A 19,979-nucleotide genomic window follows, 5' to 3' on the forward strand; every position below is an offset into this window, starting at 1 on the left:
CATTGTATTACCTTATCTCTGCTATATCCGACTGGGAGTGTAATTTCTTCTGCTGGCTGTGTTTACAAAGCTTATCTATAGCTGGTACGCGCGGCCACAAACTTTCAGAACAGGTGGGGATACCACATGCTAAATTAACCATTTCAAATGGCAATATAAGGGTAAAGGAGCTACTTGTAAACAATTTAATACACTCCAGAAGGTTAAGTGGATCATTGGGAACAAATTAAAGGGGAGAAAATTTTTGAGTAAACTGTCCCTTTAAATCTCACTTTTAGTTTTTGATTGCCCAGTACTTACATACTGCACCATAATTTGGTTTTGTTTTGTTTTTCTCCATTCTATGTGCGCTGAACTCTGAAACTTATATACATATACATACACACACAGGTAGCCCTCAGTTTACGCCGGGGTTAAGTTCCAGAAGGAATGGTTGTAAATCGAAACTGTTGTAAATTGAAACCCAGTTTATAATGCGAGTCAATGGGAAGTGAGGGAGTTAGGTTCCAGGCCCCTCTCAAAATTGTCATAAGTAACACTTAAACATTATTTTTAAAACTGTGAAATAAAGACTTTAAATGCTAAACAGCATTTTAAACCTAATAAAATAATCACACAACACAGAATATATCTTTAAACTAAGTTAAATGAACAAAAACATTTGCTAAACTGCATTATAAACCTAATAAAATAATCACACAACACAGACTATACTTGCATTTTTCTGCAAACAGCTCTTTCTATGCATTTCAATCTGGACTGATTTATAGACAGGAAGATCTTGTTCCTTTGAAAACTGCTCGATAGCTCAGGTCTAGTTACAAATTATTTTCAACTTGCTTGGCTAGCTCCACCTACAGGCTATTTTAATCAATGCACTGCTTCTCAATAGCAGTCACATGACTGAAAAAAAAGGTCGTTATTCTGAAACGGTTTAAATTGAACCGATATAGAAAAAAAAAAAAAATATATATATATATATATAAATAATCCCCCATCCTCAGACCAATGAGAATTGGTCTGAGAACGGGGGAGACCCCGAAAACTTTTACCATTTAATAAATTAAGGTATTTCTAAATGGAGAGTGCCTTCTTGATTGGATTTATTGTATATGGGAAGAGGTTGAAGTGCACCCTGGCAGCTGCATCATATGAGAGTAAGTGTTGGATCTCATCTGATTATATATATATATATATATATATATATATATATATATATATATATATATATATATATATATATATATATATATATAAACAACCGGCTCAATACCATTGTTAGCCTGTTCTATGGCGATTTACCCCCTGGGTGCAGCTTCTTTTAGTCCAGAAATGCTTTTCACAGAGTAGAACTTTCCTGTAGCATATCAGTCTGATCCCACACCGAAATACCAGGCAATCGCTCTCTAAACAAGGAACATAGCAATCTATAAAATATAATATATATATATATATATATTCTGGCAGAGGACGAATATTCCAGCATGATAATGATCCAAAGCACACTGCCAAAATCAAAGGAGTTTCTAAAGGAGAAACAAGTTTAAACTATGACCTGGCCAAGTATGTCACCTGACTTGAATCCAGTTGAACACCTTTGGAGTATTTTAAAGAGAATGCTAGAGCAACACAACCCCTCCAGCAAAGGGGAGAACATGGCAGAACATCTCTCCAGAAATAAGTAGGACAATGGTTTCCTTCATGCCAAGGAGGATTGAGTCTGTCATCAAAAATAAAAGGTGGACATCCAAAGTATTGAAAAAAATAAAAGCTTTGAATCTAAGTAATGAAAGGTGCACTGACTTTTGTTGCATTGATTTCCTCCTTTGGGGCTGGTATTTTTAAATATAGTAAATCTAAACTGTTAGTTTTTAATTTGAATCATTTGACATTTAAGTGATATTGCATTGGGATGTAATCACTTCTGTTGTATAGTGTGTGTGTGTGTATAAAAACTTTAAATATGAGGGCACTCACAGGACTTCGTAGAGTAGAGATTATTTATTCATCGATAAATCACTTCAAAGAATGTAAGTCAACGTTTCGACCATCATTGGGAGTAAATGTTTACACGTACTGCGTCTGAATCGCCATTAGAAAAACGGCAATACGTGTAAACAGTAACTCCAAAAGTTGGTCTTGAAGACGGCTTAAGTTATAAGCTGAAACATCAACTTACATTCTTTGATGAAGTGATTTATTGATGAATAAATAATCTCTACTTTACGAAGTCGTGTGTGTGTGTACTGTATATATCAGGGTGTCAACAAATCTGTTTAAAATTTCAGAGCCAAAAAGTTGTATTTGTATATAAATATATGGAAAATAACCCAAGAAGTTTCTAGGGTAAATTTCTAGGAACCAGTGTCTCCTAGGCCCTGTTAAGTGTGTGTGTGTAGAGATAGAGAACATTGGTAAATATGAGCAAAGCAGGCCGTGAAAAATTGTCTTTATTGTTTATCCTTTTGTTCCAAAAAATACAAGACAGGTTTAAAAAAAAAAAATCTTTGAAACTATATATATGTGGCACAATTATTGGCACCCTTTTAGTCAATACTTTGTGCTTTGCCAAGATAACAGCTATGAGTCTTCTCTAATGCCTGATAAGGTTGGAGAATACATGGCAAGGGATCTGAGCCCATTCCTCCACACAGAATTTCTCCAGATACTTCAAATTTTGAGGTTGACACTGGTGGACTCTTCTTCAGTTCACCCCACAATTTTTAATGTGGCTCAAGTCAGGGGACTGAGATAGCCATGGCAGGACCTTGATTTTGTAGTCATTAAACCATTTGTGTGTTGATTTTTATGTACGTTTTGCATCTTTGTCCTGCTGGAAGATCCAACCAAGGTTTTCATTTAATATCGTTTGATATTTGATAGATTCCATGATGTTTTCGGATGAGATCATGAGAGTAGATGCATTTTTCTTGAATTCTTTCAGAACAACTTGTGGTGATGTAGGCGACGTCGGATTGTAGATTTGGAGACTTTCTGACCCCAAGACTCAACTAACTTCTGCAATTCTCCAGCTGTGATCCGTGGAGATATTTTGGTCACTCGAACTATCCTCTTCTCAGTTTGATAAGACAATATAAACATGTCCTCTTCCAGGTTGAGTCCTAACATTTGCAATTGACTGGAACTTCTTAATTATGGCCCTGATGGTGGAAATGGGCATTTTCTTATAGCCACTTGCCATTTTGTGAAGCTCAACAACCTTTTGCCGCACATCACAGCTATATTCCTTGGTCTTACCCATTGTGATGAATGACTAATGGAATTAGGAATGTGTGTTACCTCAATTTTAAACCCATATGAAACAGGAAGTCATGCTTGAACAATTTCCTGTTCCTAGTCACCCAGGTGTATTAAAAAATGTAAAATATCAATGGAAATATACTTCAAATATATTTTTCTCATATGAATTAATAGGGGTGCCAATAATTTTAAAAAAAAAAAAAAAAAAAAAAAAAAATGATATTCTTAAGCAAGATGGCAACTTAAAATGACAAGAAAGTCTCGATATCTCAATATTGTAACGGGTCTATAATAGTACCCGTTACAATGCATGCAAAAGAGCTACGCATGTATGGCGCAAAAGGGAAAAAGGAGACCCATTCATTACCAGAAATGTATTAAATCATTTTTGGAGTTCAAGCCTTGAGGTGTTCTGGTCTTTAGTTTGAAGATCCAGAACACCTCACGTTTAGCTAATATGGCATCGATATCCCCTCCTCTTTTGGGTACAGTAGCTTTCTCAATGGCTGTCCATCTAAAAGTATTAAAGGGATACTGAACCCAAATGTTTTCTTTCATGATTCAGATAGAGCATGTAATTTTAAGCAACTTTCTAATTTACTTCTATTATCAATTTTTCTATGTTCTCTTGCTATCTTTATTTGAAAAAGAAGGCATCTAAGCTAAGGAGCCAGCAAATATTTGGTTCAGACCATGGAGAGCAGTTTTTTTATTGGTGCTGTCCAATCAGCAAGGACAACCCAGGTTGTTTACCAAAAATGGGCCGGAATCTAAACTTACATTCTTGATTTTTAAATAAACATAGCAAGAGAATGAAGAAAATTTGATAATAGGAGTTAATTAGAAAGGTGCATGCTCTATCTGAATCACAAAAGAAAAAATTTGGGTTCAGTGTCCCTTAAAGTCTTGAATCATGGAGGTTAGCAAAATACTGCACTAATGGAGTTGTGGATCTACCCCTAGAGATAGTAGAGATATGTTCCCTAATGCGTGAGTTTATGTCCCTGAAAGTGAGGCCTACGTACTGAATGTTGCAAGCGACACAGGTAATTAAATAAACCACATAGGTACTGGTGCAATTTAGACATGTTTTTATGTCATAGGAGGTACCGGTGACTGTAGTGGTAAAGATATTAGTGATCTATACATATTCACATGGTCTGCATTTGTTATGGCCATACCCATACATACCAGTATGGGTAAGCCAAGAACTACCGATGCTGTCCAATGATTTAAGTTGAGTAGGAGATAGCAAAGAGTCAAGTGTGTGGCACTTCTTATAGGAACAGCGTACACCTTTGCATACAGTTTCTCCGAGGTGATCATCAGCTGCTAGTATAGGGAAGTGCTTCTTAACAATGCTACAAACTTTTTGATACTGTGCACTATAAGTAGTAACAAAATTAACACTTTCAAAGTTGTTGCTCGATGCAGTAGTGTAGAAAGTGAAAGAATGTTCAGCTTAGAGTCAAACATCCTTACTGATAGCAGAAACAGACGTATAACTGAACATGCAGAGATGCTTCTGTTCCTTAAAAAGAACTTGGCACTAACTTTTGAAAAAGTATTCCAATTGCTAGATTGCCTGTAATACTGCTAGTTCTCATCTTGCACAATGATGTTCAAAACATACTGTACTCTGAGGAACACCTTAGCTTATATAATTGCAGGAAGTGTTCAAAGGAAAAATTAAGTTAATTCCTATGAACACTCATCCTACATTTATAGGACTAGATTTAGATTACATTTGATTGGTAAGCTTTACCAATGTTCTGTTCACATTTCAAACTCCATAGACTTTAATGGAGTTGGACATGCAATGAGAGCATTGGTAAAGTTTACCAGTCAAATGTAATCTAGCCCATAGTGTTGTTCCCCATGATTAAAGGGACACTGAACCCAATTTTTTTCTTTACAGATTCAGATAGAGCATGCAATTTTAAGAAACTTTCTAATTTACTCCTATTATCAAATTTTCTTCGTTCACTTGCTATCTTAATTTAAAAAAGAAAGCACTAAGCTTCTTTTTTTGCTTCAGTACTCTGGACAGCACTTTTTTATTGGTGGATGAATTTATCCACCAATCAGCAAGAATAACCCAGGTTATTCACCAAAAATGGTCCGGCATCTAAACTTACATTCTTGCATTTCAAATAAAGATACCAAGAGAAGGAAGAAAATTTGATAATAGGAGTAAATTAGAAAGTTGCTTAAAATTGCATGCTCTATCTGAATCACGAAAGAAAATTTTTGGGTTCAGTGTCCCTTTAAACAGTATTCTGTTCTATTTTTTTTTTACTGTATTGCACTTTTAGTTGGTTGTGATTTTACATTATTTATTGTTGTTATTAATATATTTTATGGTAATATTTTTATTTATAAACATGTTCTGTGAACTTTGTGACATCAAAACGGTTTTATTATTTCATAATGTATTTTGAGTTACAGTTCTTCATAATTATATAGAAGGCATCTTAAATAATTAGTCTGTATTGTGCTTGGTAAAATGTCACATGACATAAAAAAGTATCAGTAATTGGTATCGGCAAGTATTTGAATAAAAATGTATCGTACTTGTACTCGGTCTTAAAAAAAAATGGTATCGATGCAACCCAATATTGAATACTAAACCCAATTTTTTTTCTTTCATGATTCAGATAGAGCATGCAATTTTAAGCAACTTTCTAATTTACTCCTATTATCAAAATTTTCTTCATTCTCTTGCTATCTTTATTTGAAAAAGCAGGAATTTGAGCTTTGCAGCCGGCACATTTTTTGGTTCAGTACCCGGGTAGCACTTGCCGATTGGTGGCTATATTTATTGATAATAGGAGTAAATTAGAAAGTTGCTAAAAATTGCATGCTCTATCTGAATCATGAAAGAAGAAAAAAAATCAGCTTATCTCAGGTGTGTGAAAAAGGATTAGCAGTAAAGGGGTTAAGGCCTTTTATTACTATACTAATGCTTGCCAATAACTATGTTTTTAATTGCCGCAAAAAGGTTAAACATACAATTAATTTCTCAGGCAACAGGTGTGCCCCTCAGCTGGACATGGGTAGTAATTGGCGAATATGTGTGAATGCCACTACTGACTGGCTATTTAAATAGACATAAAACCAAAATGTTTTCTTTTGTGATTCAGATAGAACACACAATTTTAAACAGCTTTCCAATGTACTTTGATTATCACATTCTTTGTTTTTTGTTATCCTTTGTTGAAAAGCAGGAAAGTAATCTCAGGAGTGTGCACGTGTCGGCAGAACTATATGGCATTAGTTTTGCAACAATGTTATACACTTGATGGAAGCACTATTTCCTGTCATGTAGTGCTTGAGTCATATACACGCCAACTACCTAGATATCTCTTTAACAAAGAAAAACATGGAGAACGAAGCAGGTTTGACAATAGAAGGAAATTGAAAACTTTTTCAAAATTGTATTCTCTATCTGACTCATGAAAGAAAATTTCTGGGATTTCATGTCCCTTTAAAAAGGACATTATAGCGGAGAATCCCAGACACCTGACACCTAAATATCTGAAAAGAAACAAATTACCTAGCTAGCCTTTGTTATAAGCCCATTGATTCAACTTGGAGATAGCAGAGGTTTTTGGAAACACCTGGGGGGGGGGGGGGTATGGGACGTTTTTATGAGTTAAGTATGTTATGAATATTATGCATAAACTTAAGTTATTGGTCATGTAAGGATGAGATGGAATAGAGCCTTTACAATCTAGTTTAGAGGATGCTGTATAAAGAACTTCTGGGCTATGTATTGAGGATCTTACTGTATAATCCAGTATAAAACCGTTTAAAAACGTACTTAGAAGCTTTCAGTTTAGCTCTGTTAAAAAGGTTTCTGGAACACCCACTGCAAGTGGGAAATAACAGACACTCCCCTCCCCCTTCCTTTGCATATGAAAAGACACTTTACACAAACAGAAGCAAGCTGGAGTAGGTATACGTCAGTATTCTCCTAAAACTTTGGGGCTTGGTTAGGAGTCTGAAAATCAGAGCAAAGTTATTTAAAAATAAGAAACAATCTTTTTTTTTTTTTAATCTTTTTTTTTAATCTTTTTTTTTTTAAACTATATTGGCTATATAAATGGATAATCTACAAAACATTTATGCAAAATAATCTAGTGTATAATGTCCTTTTTAATTTAAATAAATTTTTATTAACTTTTCATTGGAAACATTACATAATATATCAAACAGTTAAGGATGAATAGGATTTTTAAATCAGTATCTGTGCATATTATTCTTTATAGTAGTGTCTATTACATGCAGTTATATGAAAATGTGTGTATACTGTCCCTTTATGTGAAAGTATGTATTTGATTGGGTCACCAATCAAAATCACCATGAAAGCTTTTTTATTATTGAAGTATAATGTCCCTTAAGTTAGATCTGCTGTTATTGTGAAAAAACATAAGCAGTCTTAATGTGGCATTAAACTGCTAGATACAAATACAGTAGCAGGGTTACTACTCACCATGCTATTGTTTTCCCTCCTGTACCTGCAGCTCTCTAACACAGTACTCTTTTTGAGTAGTAACCATTCTATTGTAGTTATATTCTACAGTCTAATGTCCCTTTAAAGGACCAAGTTGCCTTTTTAAATGTGATATGGGAATGCATGGTCAGTGACACAGTAATGGATCAAGAATATAGTTCACATTGTCTCACACACAGCAAAGAAATACAAATGAGGTTGTTAATACTTTCATCATTTACAAAACATACTGCATATTTAATTAAAGAAAAAGTCTGAGTATAAAAAGTTTAATTTGTGTTTAATTGATTTTACTGGCAAAGTAACTGGGGGGGGGGGAAACATTAATTCAGAACCTGTAAGAATTAAAATAGTGACTCAAAATGTTTTTATTTTCCAGACTTGAACTTCACTCCCCATACTCTCCCTGTATGTGCATAGTACACAAAGAAAAAAAACTGTGTAAGCAGTGACAGGACAACAATAAAAATACGTGATGCCATAGCCCAATTACTTGGCACCATCCTATTGGCCACTGAATAGAGCATGTGACCAACAGGTATTCTGGAATGTGAACAATATTAGTCAATCCCTGACATGCAGTGGTCTAGTATAGAATTTCAGTGGATTTTTTACCCCAGTCCAATAATTTCACTTACATCTGATGGCAATAAACACATACATCAGGGTCCAAAATTTGCACTATTTACTAGCCATTGGCGAGTGGAAATTTAATGGTGGCAAGTGAAAGTTAGTGAGTTAATGTTGAGATATATGAGAGAGGGTAAAAAAGAGAGATTGAAGAGAGGAGGGAGGGGATAAATATAGTTAATGCAGAGATGATAATTATTAAGAGAAAATCTCCAGGTCTGCTATGACCTTCCATGAACGTCAGCACTCTCTTACTTCAACAACTTCCTATTTCTATCCAGCTGTTGTCTTACAGAGAACAACCAATTTGATGTATCTAACTGCTATGCAATTATTTTTTTTGTTTAATCTATTACTGTATGTAGCATTATTTAGTTTGTTCAGGTATAAAATAAAAACATATTTAAAATGACTGCACAATAATGTGTTTCACAATGGCAAAAAATATGCAAAGAGGGGGTGGTATAGTGGGTGTGGTGTGGGCAGGATAGATAGATAGATAGATAGATAGATAGATAGATAGATAGATAGATAGATAGATAGATAGATAGATAGATAGATAGATAGAATACACATACACATATACATACAAAAAAACTATTTAGTCTCCAATTTACTTTTTTAGGACATATCCCTTTTGCACTAACACATTGGTTTTTTTATTTGATTTATTATTGTTTGTGTTTTAACAGGTTAATAATTTTCTTTTGTGTATTTACACACCTTAGTGCTGTTGAATTAGTACATAAATGTAAGAATGTTCAGAAGTAATGTCAGTATTTGAATAAAAGCATTTATGTAATAAATTTAAACCTAGCAAAGTAGAAATCGTATTTAAAATACAATGTTACTTTGGTTTTCATCTACATGAGCTGACACAATATGATAACAAAAAAAATGCTTGACTTTATTATCACGTTTAAGGGTTAGTCTGTTGCAAGACAAAAAGTAGTCTATTACCAATCAGGAAGTTAATAAATAAAGTAAGAAAGGGGAAAAAATGCCCCCCCCCCCCCCAAAGAGACATCATCAGGAAATATGAATGTAACAATCCAGGACCAACAAGAGGCCTGCTGCAAGCTAACCCGTCTTTGTCTGGCTCAGTAGCAGGAATCCACTGAGATCTGCTAGAGCTAAACACAGGTTTGGGATCTGCAGGTCTATGAATTTCAATCCGCCGTGGCTGGAATGTTTTTCAGAAGTGGGGGAGGGTAGAAGAGAAAGAGGAGGGGGTGGAAAGAGGTAAAAAACAAGCTAAAGGAAACCAAACCCTCCCTCCTTGATCTGTCACACAAGCAGTCTCAGACAGTATAAATAGTGACAAGGCTTGAGAGCAATGGTAACAAGTGTAGGTTAACCCCTGCACTACCAGTAAGGACAGGCACATCAAACCATACTAATGCTGCATGCCAAAAGACAAAAAGGATTAAGAAACAACAGGCCTTTCCTCTACTTTACTGTCACACGTAGCAAAATCTGCCACAAAACACAAAGGGACAATACAGTATCCCTAGCTGTCTGAGATGGACCCACCTACTAAAATGTAATTCTCAAGGGGTATCGCCCCCATCAAATGATCACAAAAATGGGCTATTGCTCCCGTTTTGGATGCTGGTAGAAATCTCCATTTTCAGTTATATTATGGCTGTCATAACAAACAAGAGTAGGCGGTGCAAGTGTCAGCAGTCTGTAAACACTAAAGGCGTAAAGGACAAACAGGGTTAATGTGAAGACTAGCAGAGGGATTACTGTGATTATGTAGGTAACAGGATACCAGAGCCCCTCTAAAATAGGTCGGGAACACATGCGTACACCAAATCCCCATCATCAGCTATGAGTTTGTGGATAGTTGTGAGCCGATCACCAATAAGTATTCATGAGCAAATAAAACCACCAGCCGGGCCCATTACTGTACCCCAATAACAACCAGTGAGTTTATTTATGTGGAAGAGCCTGTCATCATAGAAATAGCCACCCCAGTTAAAAAAAAAAAAAAAAAAAAAAGATAATCTGCCTCAATGTGTATATACGTAAGACATAACATCAAATAAACTGAACGGCCTCCTTTAAATAGTCCAGATGTAATAAACAGTAATGCCCCCCCCCCCCCCAAAAAAAAAAAAAAAAAGCTTTAAAAAATGAGCACCCCCACATAAAGCTTTTGGAAGTCAGACGAAAAGGAAAATGTGTGATTGATGACTTATTGTTAAGCTGCTGTTTGACAGTCAGGGAACGATCACCGGTTCTTAGCTGTCAAACAGAAGCAAACAGTAAGCAGCCCCAGTCCCCAGGATAACATCACTAACAAAACACAAAAGGGTTACACTTACTGAATATACAGAAACAAATTCACTAGCTGCCAAATATAGCAGTATGGGGTATGTATGGCGGAGCTTCCCCTACATGGTGATCGCAGAGTACCCCAGGATCTTATCCTATAAATAGCCCCAACTCTCCAGGCTCTTACCTTTATAATGCACCCGTAGGTTGCTCTGCGACAGGCCGATATAATTGTACTTGTCCTTCGGACTCCAGGCTCGGGGCAAAGGCGTCTCGTCTTCATTGACAGCTGGGTAGAGGCGCTTAAGTCGATCGTTGAGCTCCTGCTCCTGGTAATTGAGCGGCAGGTCTCCCCCATGTAAACTCCCAGCTCCCTGTTCCGCCATCTTGGATCTACTATTGTGTCACTCTGAAGAGAAACAGTGAGATACCAATGACCTGCCTGGCCGCAACACAACGACCATGAGGGCCGTCGGGACTTAGAGTTCTTGACAAGCACTTTCTATGGATCAAACTTAGCAAAAAAACTACAACACCCAGAAAGAAGTGCGCTAGATAGGGCCAACAAAATCTTTCTTATCCGATAGCACTTCTGGGAGATGTAGTTTATATGTAACTAACTGCTGAGTAACTATTTTTATAAAGACTACATGTCCCATAACACGCAAATTTATGTCTTACGTCATTGTAAACAATAAAAAGCAGCAACATTATAAAATTGTTTTGCAACATTATTTTGTTACACACAATACGTATTTGATGTGTTAAACCTGGCACACGTCCATTTCTGTTTTGCAGCATTATGAAATTCTTTGTTAAACAAATCTGCATTCCATTCTTGAAAAATGAAGCAATATATTAAAAATAATATCTCATTTAAAATATGTAAAAGGGGAATGTATTTCTTTATTATACCAGATAGTTTGTTGTGATGGTGGTATGATACCTTTTGATATTTACATTCCTGCATGCTATTAAATATTTACCAAAGTCACAATGTCTAAGTAAATAATGACAATACTGTATATGGTGTTTCCAAAATGTCAAAAGACCTGGATACAAAGTAAATCTCGCATACAAATTGCTTAGAAAAATGTTACTAGTTTCCAGAAATCAATGGATACACAATGTTAAAAGGTTTTTGAATACGTTTACCTGTTCTCTTTTATTGTGAGAAATTTGGTGAAATCTTTGAAGTAGTGCCTGTAAAAATCTAAGTAATCTCTGTGTAGCATTTTGCAGGATCAGACAAGCTGCATATACTTAAAGGGACATGAAACCCCAAAATTTTGTTTCATGATTCAGATAAAGCATAGAACTTTCAAATTGATTTCTATAATCAAATTTGCTTTATTCTCTTGGTATCCTTTGTTGAAGGAGCCGCAATAATGCACTACTAGGATCTAGCTGAACACATCAAGTTAGCCAATGACAAGAGGCATACATGTGCAGCCACCATTCAGCATCTAGTTCCCAGTAGTGCATTGCTGCACCTGAACCTACCTAGATATGCTCTTTAACAATGAATACAACGAGAATGAAGCCTTAAAGGGACAGTCTACAATAGAATTGTTATTGTTTTAAAACATAGATAATCCCTTTATTACCCATTTCTCAGTTTTGCATAACCAACACAGTTATATTCATATACTTTTTACCTCTGTGATTATCTTGTATCCAAGCATCTTCTGGCAGCCCCCTGATCACACAACTTTTTATTTATTATCTATTGACTTGGATTTAGTACTGTGTTGTGTTAAATGTTAAATAACTCCACGGGCGTGAACACAATGTTATCTATATGGCCCACATGAACTAGCAGTCTCCTGTTGTGAAAAGCAAATAAAAAAGTGATAAGGCTATCTGTAGTGGCTTAGAAACAGGCGGAAATTTAGAGGGTTAAATGGGTTTCAGCATTGACTGGGCAATCTGGTGATGATGCTGTCAACCCAAAAGCCAAGACCTGCTTCATACAGCTTAAAGGGACAGTCAAGTCAAAATTAAACTTTCATGATTCTCATAAGGAACGCAATTTTAAACAACTTTCTAATTTACTTTTATCATCAAATTTTCTTTGTTCTCTTGGTATTATTTGTTGAATGCTAAACCTAGGTAGGTAGGCTCAAAATTATTTCTAAGCTGTTGAAGGTTGCCTCTTATCTCACTTTTTTACTGTTAGACAGTGCTAGTTCATGTGTGCCATATAGATAACATTTTGCTCACTCCCATGAAGTTATTTATGAGTCAGCACTGATTGGCTAAATTGAAAGTCTGTAAAAATCATTTGAGTCTGGCCTCCTAATTCTCTGAAGCTATCCTTGACAAAGGCTGAAGTGTTTCAGCGGAAACGCGTTGCTTAATCTCCATACCGTAAGGATCAAACAACCTGGATTGAAGAAAGTGAACAACAGCCGTAGAGCCGTCACTCACCGCCTAAGAGGAAACTCCCCTAACAGTGATCCAATCAGAGCCCCTTCCGGAGAAGGCGCGGACTCTGAAACACACAGCGGGAGAACGCTGAAAGGAACAGAACGGCTCCAGAATCGGCAAGGAGAAGTTTCACTCGACAGGATTTTATACCACACTACGAACTCCATAAGGTAACGGCTAAACCAGTGCACTTGTTAAGGAACTTTAGCTACCTTTTAAAAATGTTTTAAAAACTGGTTCAAGAAATAACCGCTACAAAGATTGAGGAATAACCTCTACAGTATGAAGGGACTCACTTAGGAATTCTCTGTCAGTGTGCCAAAACATTGGTTTATTGCTGAAAGATTGTGATTACCCTATTTACTATTTAGCTAATACTGATACTATGTGGTATTCTGTTACTCTGCTTAAGTTATAAGGAACATATTGCAGATATTGGAAACTATCTTTTCAGATAGGTTTGACTGATACTATTGCAAAATTTAAACACTAAGGTTGGCCAACCAGATTATGCTAAAGTGTCTCTATTTGGGCAATAAGATCAATTGTTTTTTAAAAAAAACTTTGTTCCATTTTAAATTTGGTTTTATAAATATATAAATAAAAAAAATGTAATTTATTAAATTGGATTGTATCCATTTTTGTGGGTATTAGCCTCATTGGCGCTTGTGCGTTCTTCCAAACAAACTTCTTGTACCTAGATGAATTTTAAAGTGCCATAAAACATTTTTTTGCGTTAAATATTTTTATTGCATTTATAGAGCATAAAAGCATTTACTGAAGGAAAAATAATACGTTGTTTGCATCAAATGTACAAAGCTGTGTTTGCATAACATCTGTAAATATAAACTCACTCAACCACAACCCTCATAACCTGAAACTTAGTTCATTCTCCCCTGTTACTGAGGACGAAGTTTCAGCACTTATACTGCGCTCTCACCTCACTACCTGTCCCCTTGACCCTATCCCCTCACATCTGCTCCCCTCTCTCTCTGCTACCCTTACCCCTATACTAACACACATTTTCAACCTCTCCCTCAGCACTGGTACATTTCCCTCATCAATGAAACATGCACTGGTCACACCTATCCTCAAAAAACCTTCCCTTGATCCTACCTCCCCATCCAACTACCGCCCAATTTCTCTCCTCCCTCTTGCTTCAAAGCTTCTCGAAAAACTAGTATATGCACGCCTATCCCATTTCCTTACGTTAAACTCCCTTCTTGACCCGCTGCAATCTGGATTTCGTCCCTATCACTCCACAGAGACAGCTATTGTTAAGGTCACCAACGACCTACTTACAGCTAAATCAAAAGGCCACTTCTCTCTGCTTATCCTCCTTGATCTGTCCGCAGCCTTTGACACTGTCGACCACCCTCTTTTGCTCCAAACCCTCCAATCCTTCGGCATCTGTGACACAGCCCTTTCGTGGCTCTCTTCCTACCTGTCAAACCGTACCTTCAGTGTAGCCTTCTCTGGGGCCTCCTTCCCTAATTAAGTCCCACGGTTTCCAATATCATTTGTATGCCGATGACACCCAAATCTACTTCTCTGCACCAGAACTATCTCCTTCCTTGCTAACCCGTGTCACTAACTGTCTTTCTCACATCTCTTCCTGGATGTCCTCTCACTACCTCAAGCTAAATCTCTCCAAAACTGAGCTCCTCATTTTCCCCCCTTCTTCCAAAATCTCCACCCCTAATATCTCTATAACTGTCGACAACTCCATCATTACCCCTACCTCGCATGCCCGATGTCTCGGGGTCACATTTGACTCAGATCTTTCCTTCACTCCTCACATTCAGTCCTTGGCTACAGCCTGCCGCTTCCACCTTAAAAACATCTCTAAAATTAGACACTTCCTTACACAAGACACAACTAAGATTTTAATCCACTCTCTCATTCTTTCCCGCCTTGATTACTGCAACTCTGTCCTCTCTGGTCTCCCCACCTGCCGTCTAGCTCCTTTACAATCCATAATGAATGCCTCTGCCAGACTCATCTTCCTTACACGTCGCTCTTCATCTGCTGCGCCTCTCTGCCAATCCCTTCACTGGCTTCCTCTTGCCTCTAGGATCAAACACAAAACTCTCACTCTTACATACAAAGCCCTCAACTGCACTGCTCCCCCCTACATCTCAGACCTTGTCTCCAGATACTCTCCCTCCCGTCCCCTTCGCTCTGCTCATGACCTCCTACTCTCCTCCTCTCTTGTCACCTCATCACACTCCCGTTTACAGGACTTCTCCAGACTGGCTCCCATCTTGTGGAACTCTCTGCCTCGCTCCACAAGACTCTCTTCTAGTTTTAAAAGCTTCAAGTGCTCCCTAAAGACTCTACTGTTCAGGGACGCATACAACCTACGCTAACCCTTCCTAATACTAGTTCCTCTCCTCCACTGCAATCCCCTGAACCCTCTTAGCATGTAAGCCTAAAAGTCCAGCTGTTTGTAGATCACCTTCTTAAGAGCTGACTACAACAGTGCAACTCTTGGCAGGGCCCTCTACCCTATAATTGTTTTGTTGTACTCCCCCTTTTGTTTATAGCGCTGCGGAATCTGTTGGCGCTCTACAAATAACCGATAATAATAATAAAATAATAATAAACAAATATAACACATTCTTAAGGGGCTATAAAACATTTTGAGTTATATCCATATTATAAAAAGGTCAATTGATGTAAAACTATGTGAAAAAAAAAAGCTTATAAGAATTTTAATAAAATGTCCAAAAATCTGCCAAATTACTTACACTTTAGTGTTGCCAGTTGTACCCTGCTCTACCCCTTATCAGTGTTCTACTCCAAACCTTTTGGTATCATGTAACAAAGTGTGCACATGAGGATAATTACTTATGCAAGTAAGGGGGGGGGTGAGGATGGACAAAAGGTACTGCTATTGTTTATTGTCAAGAGGCTTGCTCATTTCCATGGGGATAATGTCACATGCTTTTTGAAAGCTTCAGAATTATACTGTGCCCTGCTTTAGTCAGGCGTCATGTGACTCTGCCCCCTACCATGCATGTGCACAAGTGCATTCTGCTGGAGTTATGGCCTGGATAGCACCTTCCATATACGGATATGCCCAGGGGGGAGCTTGCTGCAAACAAAACTATGTCGGAATTAAAGGGGTTAATGGGGGTTAAAACAGAAACCATTTTTCAGGTAAGCTTTGGCTGCATTATATATTTAGAAAATTATGTTAGTTCATAGTGTTTTATGTCCCTTTATCGTCTTTGACCCAATAGTTGCAATATTACATAACACTGGGTCACCACCACAGCTTGTGTGTTTGTATGTTCTTCTGAAGTTTGAGAGATGCTGCACTGTCTGTCTTGTACTCATATTATTCATTGCTCCTAAAGCTATCTCTTAGTTGCTGACATGGCCATTTTTATAATATGAGATTCCCAAGCCCAGCTCATTTTCCAAAATGCTAACCAGGCCTGTTCCAGAGTACTTGATTTCTAAATATTTCTGTTCCTGCTCTGGCCATAATATCTGGTTCATCCACACAAATTCTATCTCTACACCAAGTTTTAGCTCCATATCTCTTCCGCTGTGCAAATACTATAAAAAAATAAATAAAAGCCCTTACATATTCCTCTGTTGGGATGTTTATAAATATTAATAATTAATAACAATAATAAAATGATTATCAGATATTAATATTTCACCAGAGTTAATAATATCTAAATTCTGACAGATGTAATATTATGAATACAGCAATTATATTTATGCTGTAACAATTGCTCAATTATGATTAAGTATATAATAGATTTATTACAATATTAATAAAATACAAAACAAGCTATTGAAATATTTATATTAATTTAAAATTAACCAAATTGGATGCTACATCATGAGATATGGACACAATAATATTAGGAAAATAAATCTTGACCAGAGTGAATTAAATGTCGAATATCACAGTTAAGATTTCCTAGAATAATTCAGAATAAACCAACAGTACTAATTAATAAAACAAATGTCAAGTTAGCAGAATTCAGCTATTGTGTACAAACCAAAAATTACCATCAATAGGGCTTTTGTTATAACAATTCAATAACAGCTAGATTACGAGTTGTGCGTTATGACTCATATTGTAGCGTTATGGCCCATAACGCATCAATTTCCATAACGCAGCCATTACAAATTTAAAAAACCTCCATAGCGTAACAAAAATCCCCATCTACGCACAAATCCATAACACTATCCAAGGCCAGTAGTTATTGATATATCGCAACCAAAAACCTTCACTAATCACTTCAAAAATATTATACAAAGTACACTTACACTCATACAAACACTGTACAATAAATTAACTTTTAATAAAATATAAAAAAAAAAATGTATAACGGATCAAAGATGCGAGATCTCGGGTGTTAGGAAAAAAATGCACACAAACCCATTTTACATTGACTCACATAGACCTACATGAACATACACAGTTAGCTATAGATCTGTACAAATATCATCACATCCTATATTATAAAAGACAAGTGTTTGTCTGAAGCCGTCATGCGCAGTACAGACAAACACTTGGCCTTAGACAGCTGATCAAACGCGCAGGGGTGAAACACAGCAGCGCGAGGACCGGGCAGCACAGCTGATCGCACGCGCAGGGGTGAAACACAGGAGAGAGAGAGAGAGAAACACATAACGGCCCGTGTGAACGGGCTTTAGGACTAGTACATACATAATTCGCTACATACAAAAAATATACAGCAGATTAGGTACACAAAACATATTTTAATTATGAAATTATCACGATTGCATGTACTTTTTGAAAGAATGGCATGACATCACTTACTTTGCGCTCAACAGGAGTGTTGGAAGTTTTTTTCTTTCAATTTCTCTCCTCCATTGACTTTATGGGGAATACGTGCTTGTGCACGCGATCTGCCTCTTTCTGTAACGCACACAATAATTTTCTCTTTTTAACCCCTTAAGGACCAAGGACGAACAGGGTACGTCCTACAAAAGCTGTCACTTAATGACCAAGGACATACCCTGTACGTCCTCAGGGTTTTCACGATCGCTTCCAGCCGCTTTCATGTTATTGCAGTGATGCCTCGATATTGAGGCATCCTGCAATAACATTTTTAGGCATCCAATGCAGAGAGAGCCACTCTGTGGCCCTCTCTGCATTGGCCAGTGATAGTACCGATCATTGGTGGGTGGGAGCTATAGCAGGGCAAGGAGGCGGAGGGGCGGGAGCGTGCGTGTGCTAGCGCACGCTACATTCAGTGAACACAGTGACAGGGAGGGGGGAAAATGTTGGGGAAGGGATCTGGGAGGGGGAGGGTGGGTAGGGTATTAAGGGTGGGCAGCTTTAGGCAAAAAAGAACACATTTTGTAGTAAACTGGGTACTGGCAAACAGCTGCCAGTACCTAAGATGGCGGCCAATAGGTCGAGGGGGAGGCTTATAGAGCTGTTTAGGAGGGATCAGGGATATTGGGGTGTAATGAGGGATCCTACACTAAAACAAATAATTAAAAAAGTACTTAAGATGGCAGTGACAATTGTGAGGTGGGGGAGGGAAGGGAGCTGTTTGAGGGGGGCCAGAAAGGGATCAGGGGTGCAATGTGTCAGGTGGGAGGCTGATCTCTACACTAAAGCAAAAATGAACCCTAAAAGCTACCTAATTAACCCCTTAACTGCTGGGCATAATAGAAGTGTGGTGCGCAGCTGCATTTTGCAGCCTTTTAATTACCAAAAAGCAATGCCAAAGCCATATATGTCTTCTATTTCTAAACAAAGGGGATCCCAGAGCAGCATTTACAACCATTTGTGCCATAATTGCACAAGCTGTTTGTAAATAATTTCAGTGAGAAACCTAAAGTTTGTGAAAAAGTTAACAATTTGTTTTATTTGATCGCATTTGGCTGGGAAATGGTGGCATTAAATATACCAAAATGGGCCTAGATCAATACTCTGGGTTGTCTACTACACTACATTAAAGCTAAAATTAAACCTACAAACTCCCTACAAGCTACCTAATTAACCCCTTCACTGCTGGGCATAATACAAGAGTGGTGCGCAGCGGCATTTAGCGGCTTTCTAATCACCAAAAAGCAATGCTAAAGCCATATATGTCTGCTATTTCTGAACAAAGGGGATCCCAGAGAAGTATTTACAACCATTTGTGACATAATTGCATAAGCTGTTTGTAAATAATTTCAGTGAAAAAGCTAAAGTTTGTGAAAAAGTTAACTTTTTTTTTATTTGATCACATTTGGCGGTGAAATGGTGGCATGAAATATACCAAAATAGGCCTAGATCAATACTTTGGGTTGTCTACTAAAAAAACATATATACATGTAAAGGGTTATTCAGGGATTCCTGACAGATATCAGCGTTACAATGTAACTATCGCTAATTTAAAAAAAAAATGTTTGGAAATAGCAAAGTGCTACTTATACTTATTGCCCTATAACTTGCAAAGAACATGTAAACATTGGGTATTTCTAAACTTAGGACAACATTTAGAAACTATTTAGTATGGGTGATTTTGGTGGTTGTAGATGTGTAAAATTGTGTGTTTTTCCATTTTTTCATCATATTTTATATTTTTTTTATAGTAAATTATAAGATATGATGAAAATAATGGTATCTTTATAAAAGTCCATTTAATGGTGAGAAAAACAGTATATAATATGTTTGGGTACAGTAAATAAGTAAGAGGAAAATTACAGCTAAACACAAACACTGCAGAAATGTAAAAATAGCCCTGGTCCTTAAAGGGACACGAAACCCACATTTTTTTCTTTCATGATTTAGAAAGAGCATGATATTTTAAACTACTTTCTAATTTACTTCTATTATCCAATTTGTTTTATTCTCTTGATATTCTTTGCTGAA

At 37.0% G+C, this 19,979-nt stretch overlaps 1 protein-coding gene across 3 annotated transcripts in view; it reads right to left on the reverse strand.

Annotated features, from left to right (window-relative positions):
- The window catches only part of RANBP10 (RAN binding protein 10), a 257,221-nt gene extending 246,115 nt beyond the window's left edge, over nt 1-11,106 (reverse strand). For 2 of the 3 annotated variants that reach the window (XM_053698071.1, XM_053697989.1), the window contains exon 1: nt 10,875-11,103. In XM_053698071.1, coding sequence (XP_053554046.1) covers nt 10,875-11,073 — 199 coding nt within the window. In that variant the 5' untranslated portion in view covers nt 11,074-11,103. Of the gene's footprint in view, nt 1-10,874 lie in introns of all 3 variants that reach the window. The other variant, XM_053698144.1, reaches the window with a different exon arrangement.
- Nucleotides 11,107-19,979: the final 8,873 nt, after the last annotated feature.

Source organism: Bombina bombina, chromosome 1, assembly GCF_027579735.1.
Source record: "Bombina bombina isolate aBomBom1 chromosome 1, aBomBom1.pri, whole genome shotgun sequence".
Classification (NCBI taxonomy): Eukaryota; Metazoa; Chordata; class Amphibia; order Anura; family Bombinatoridae; genus Bombina; species Bombina bombina.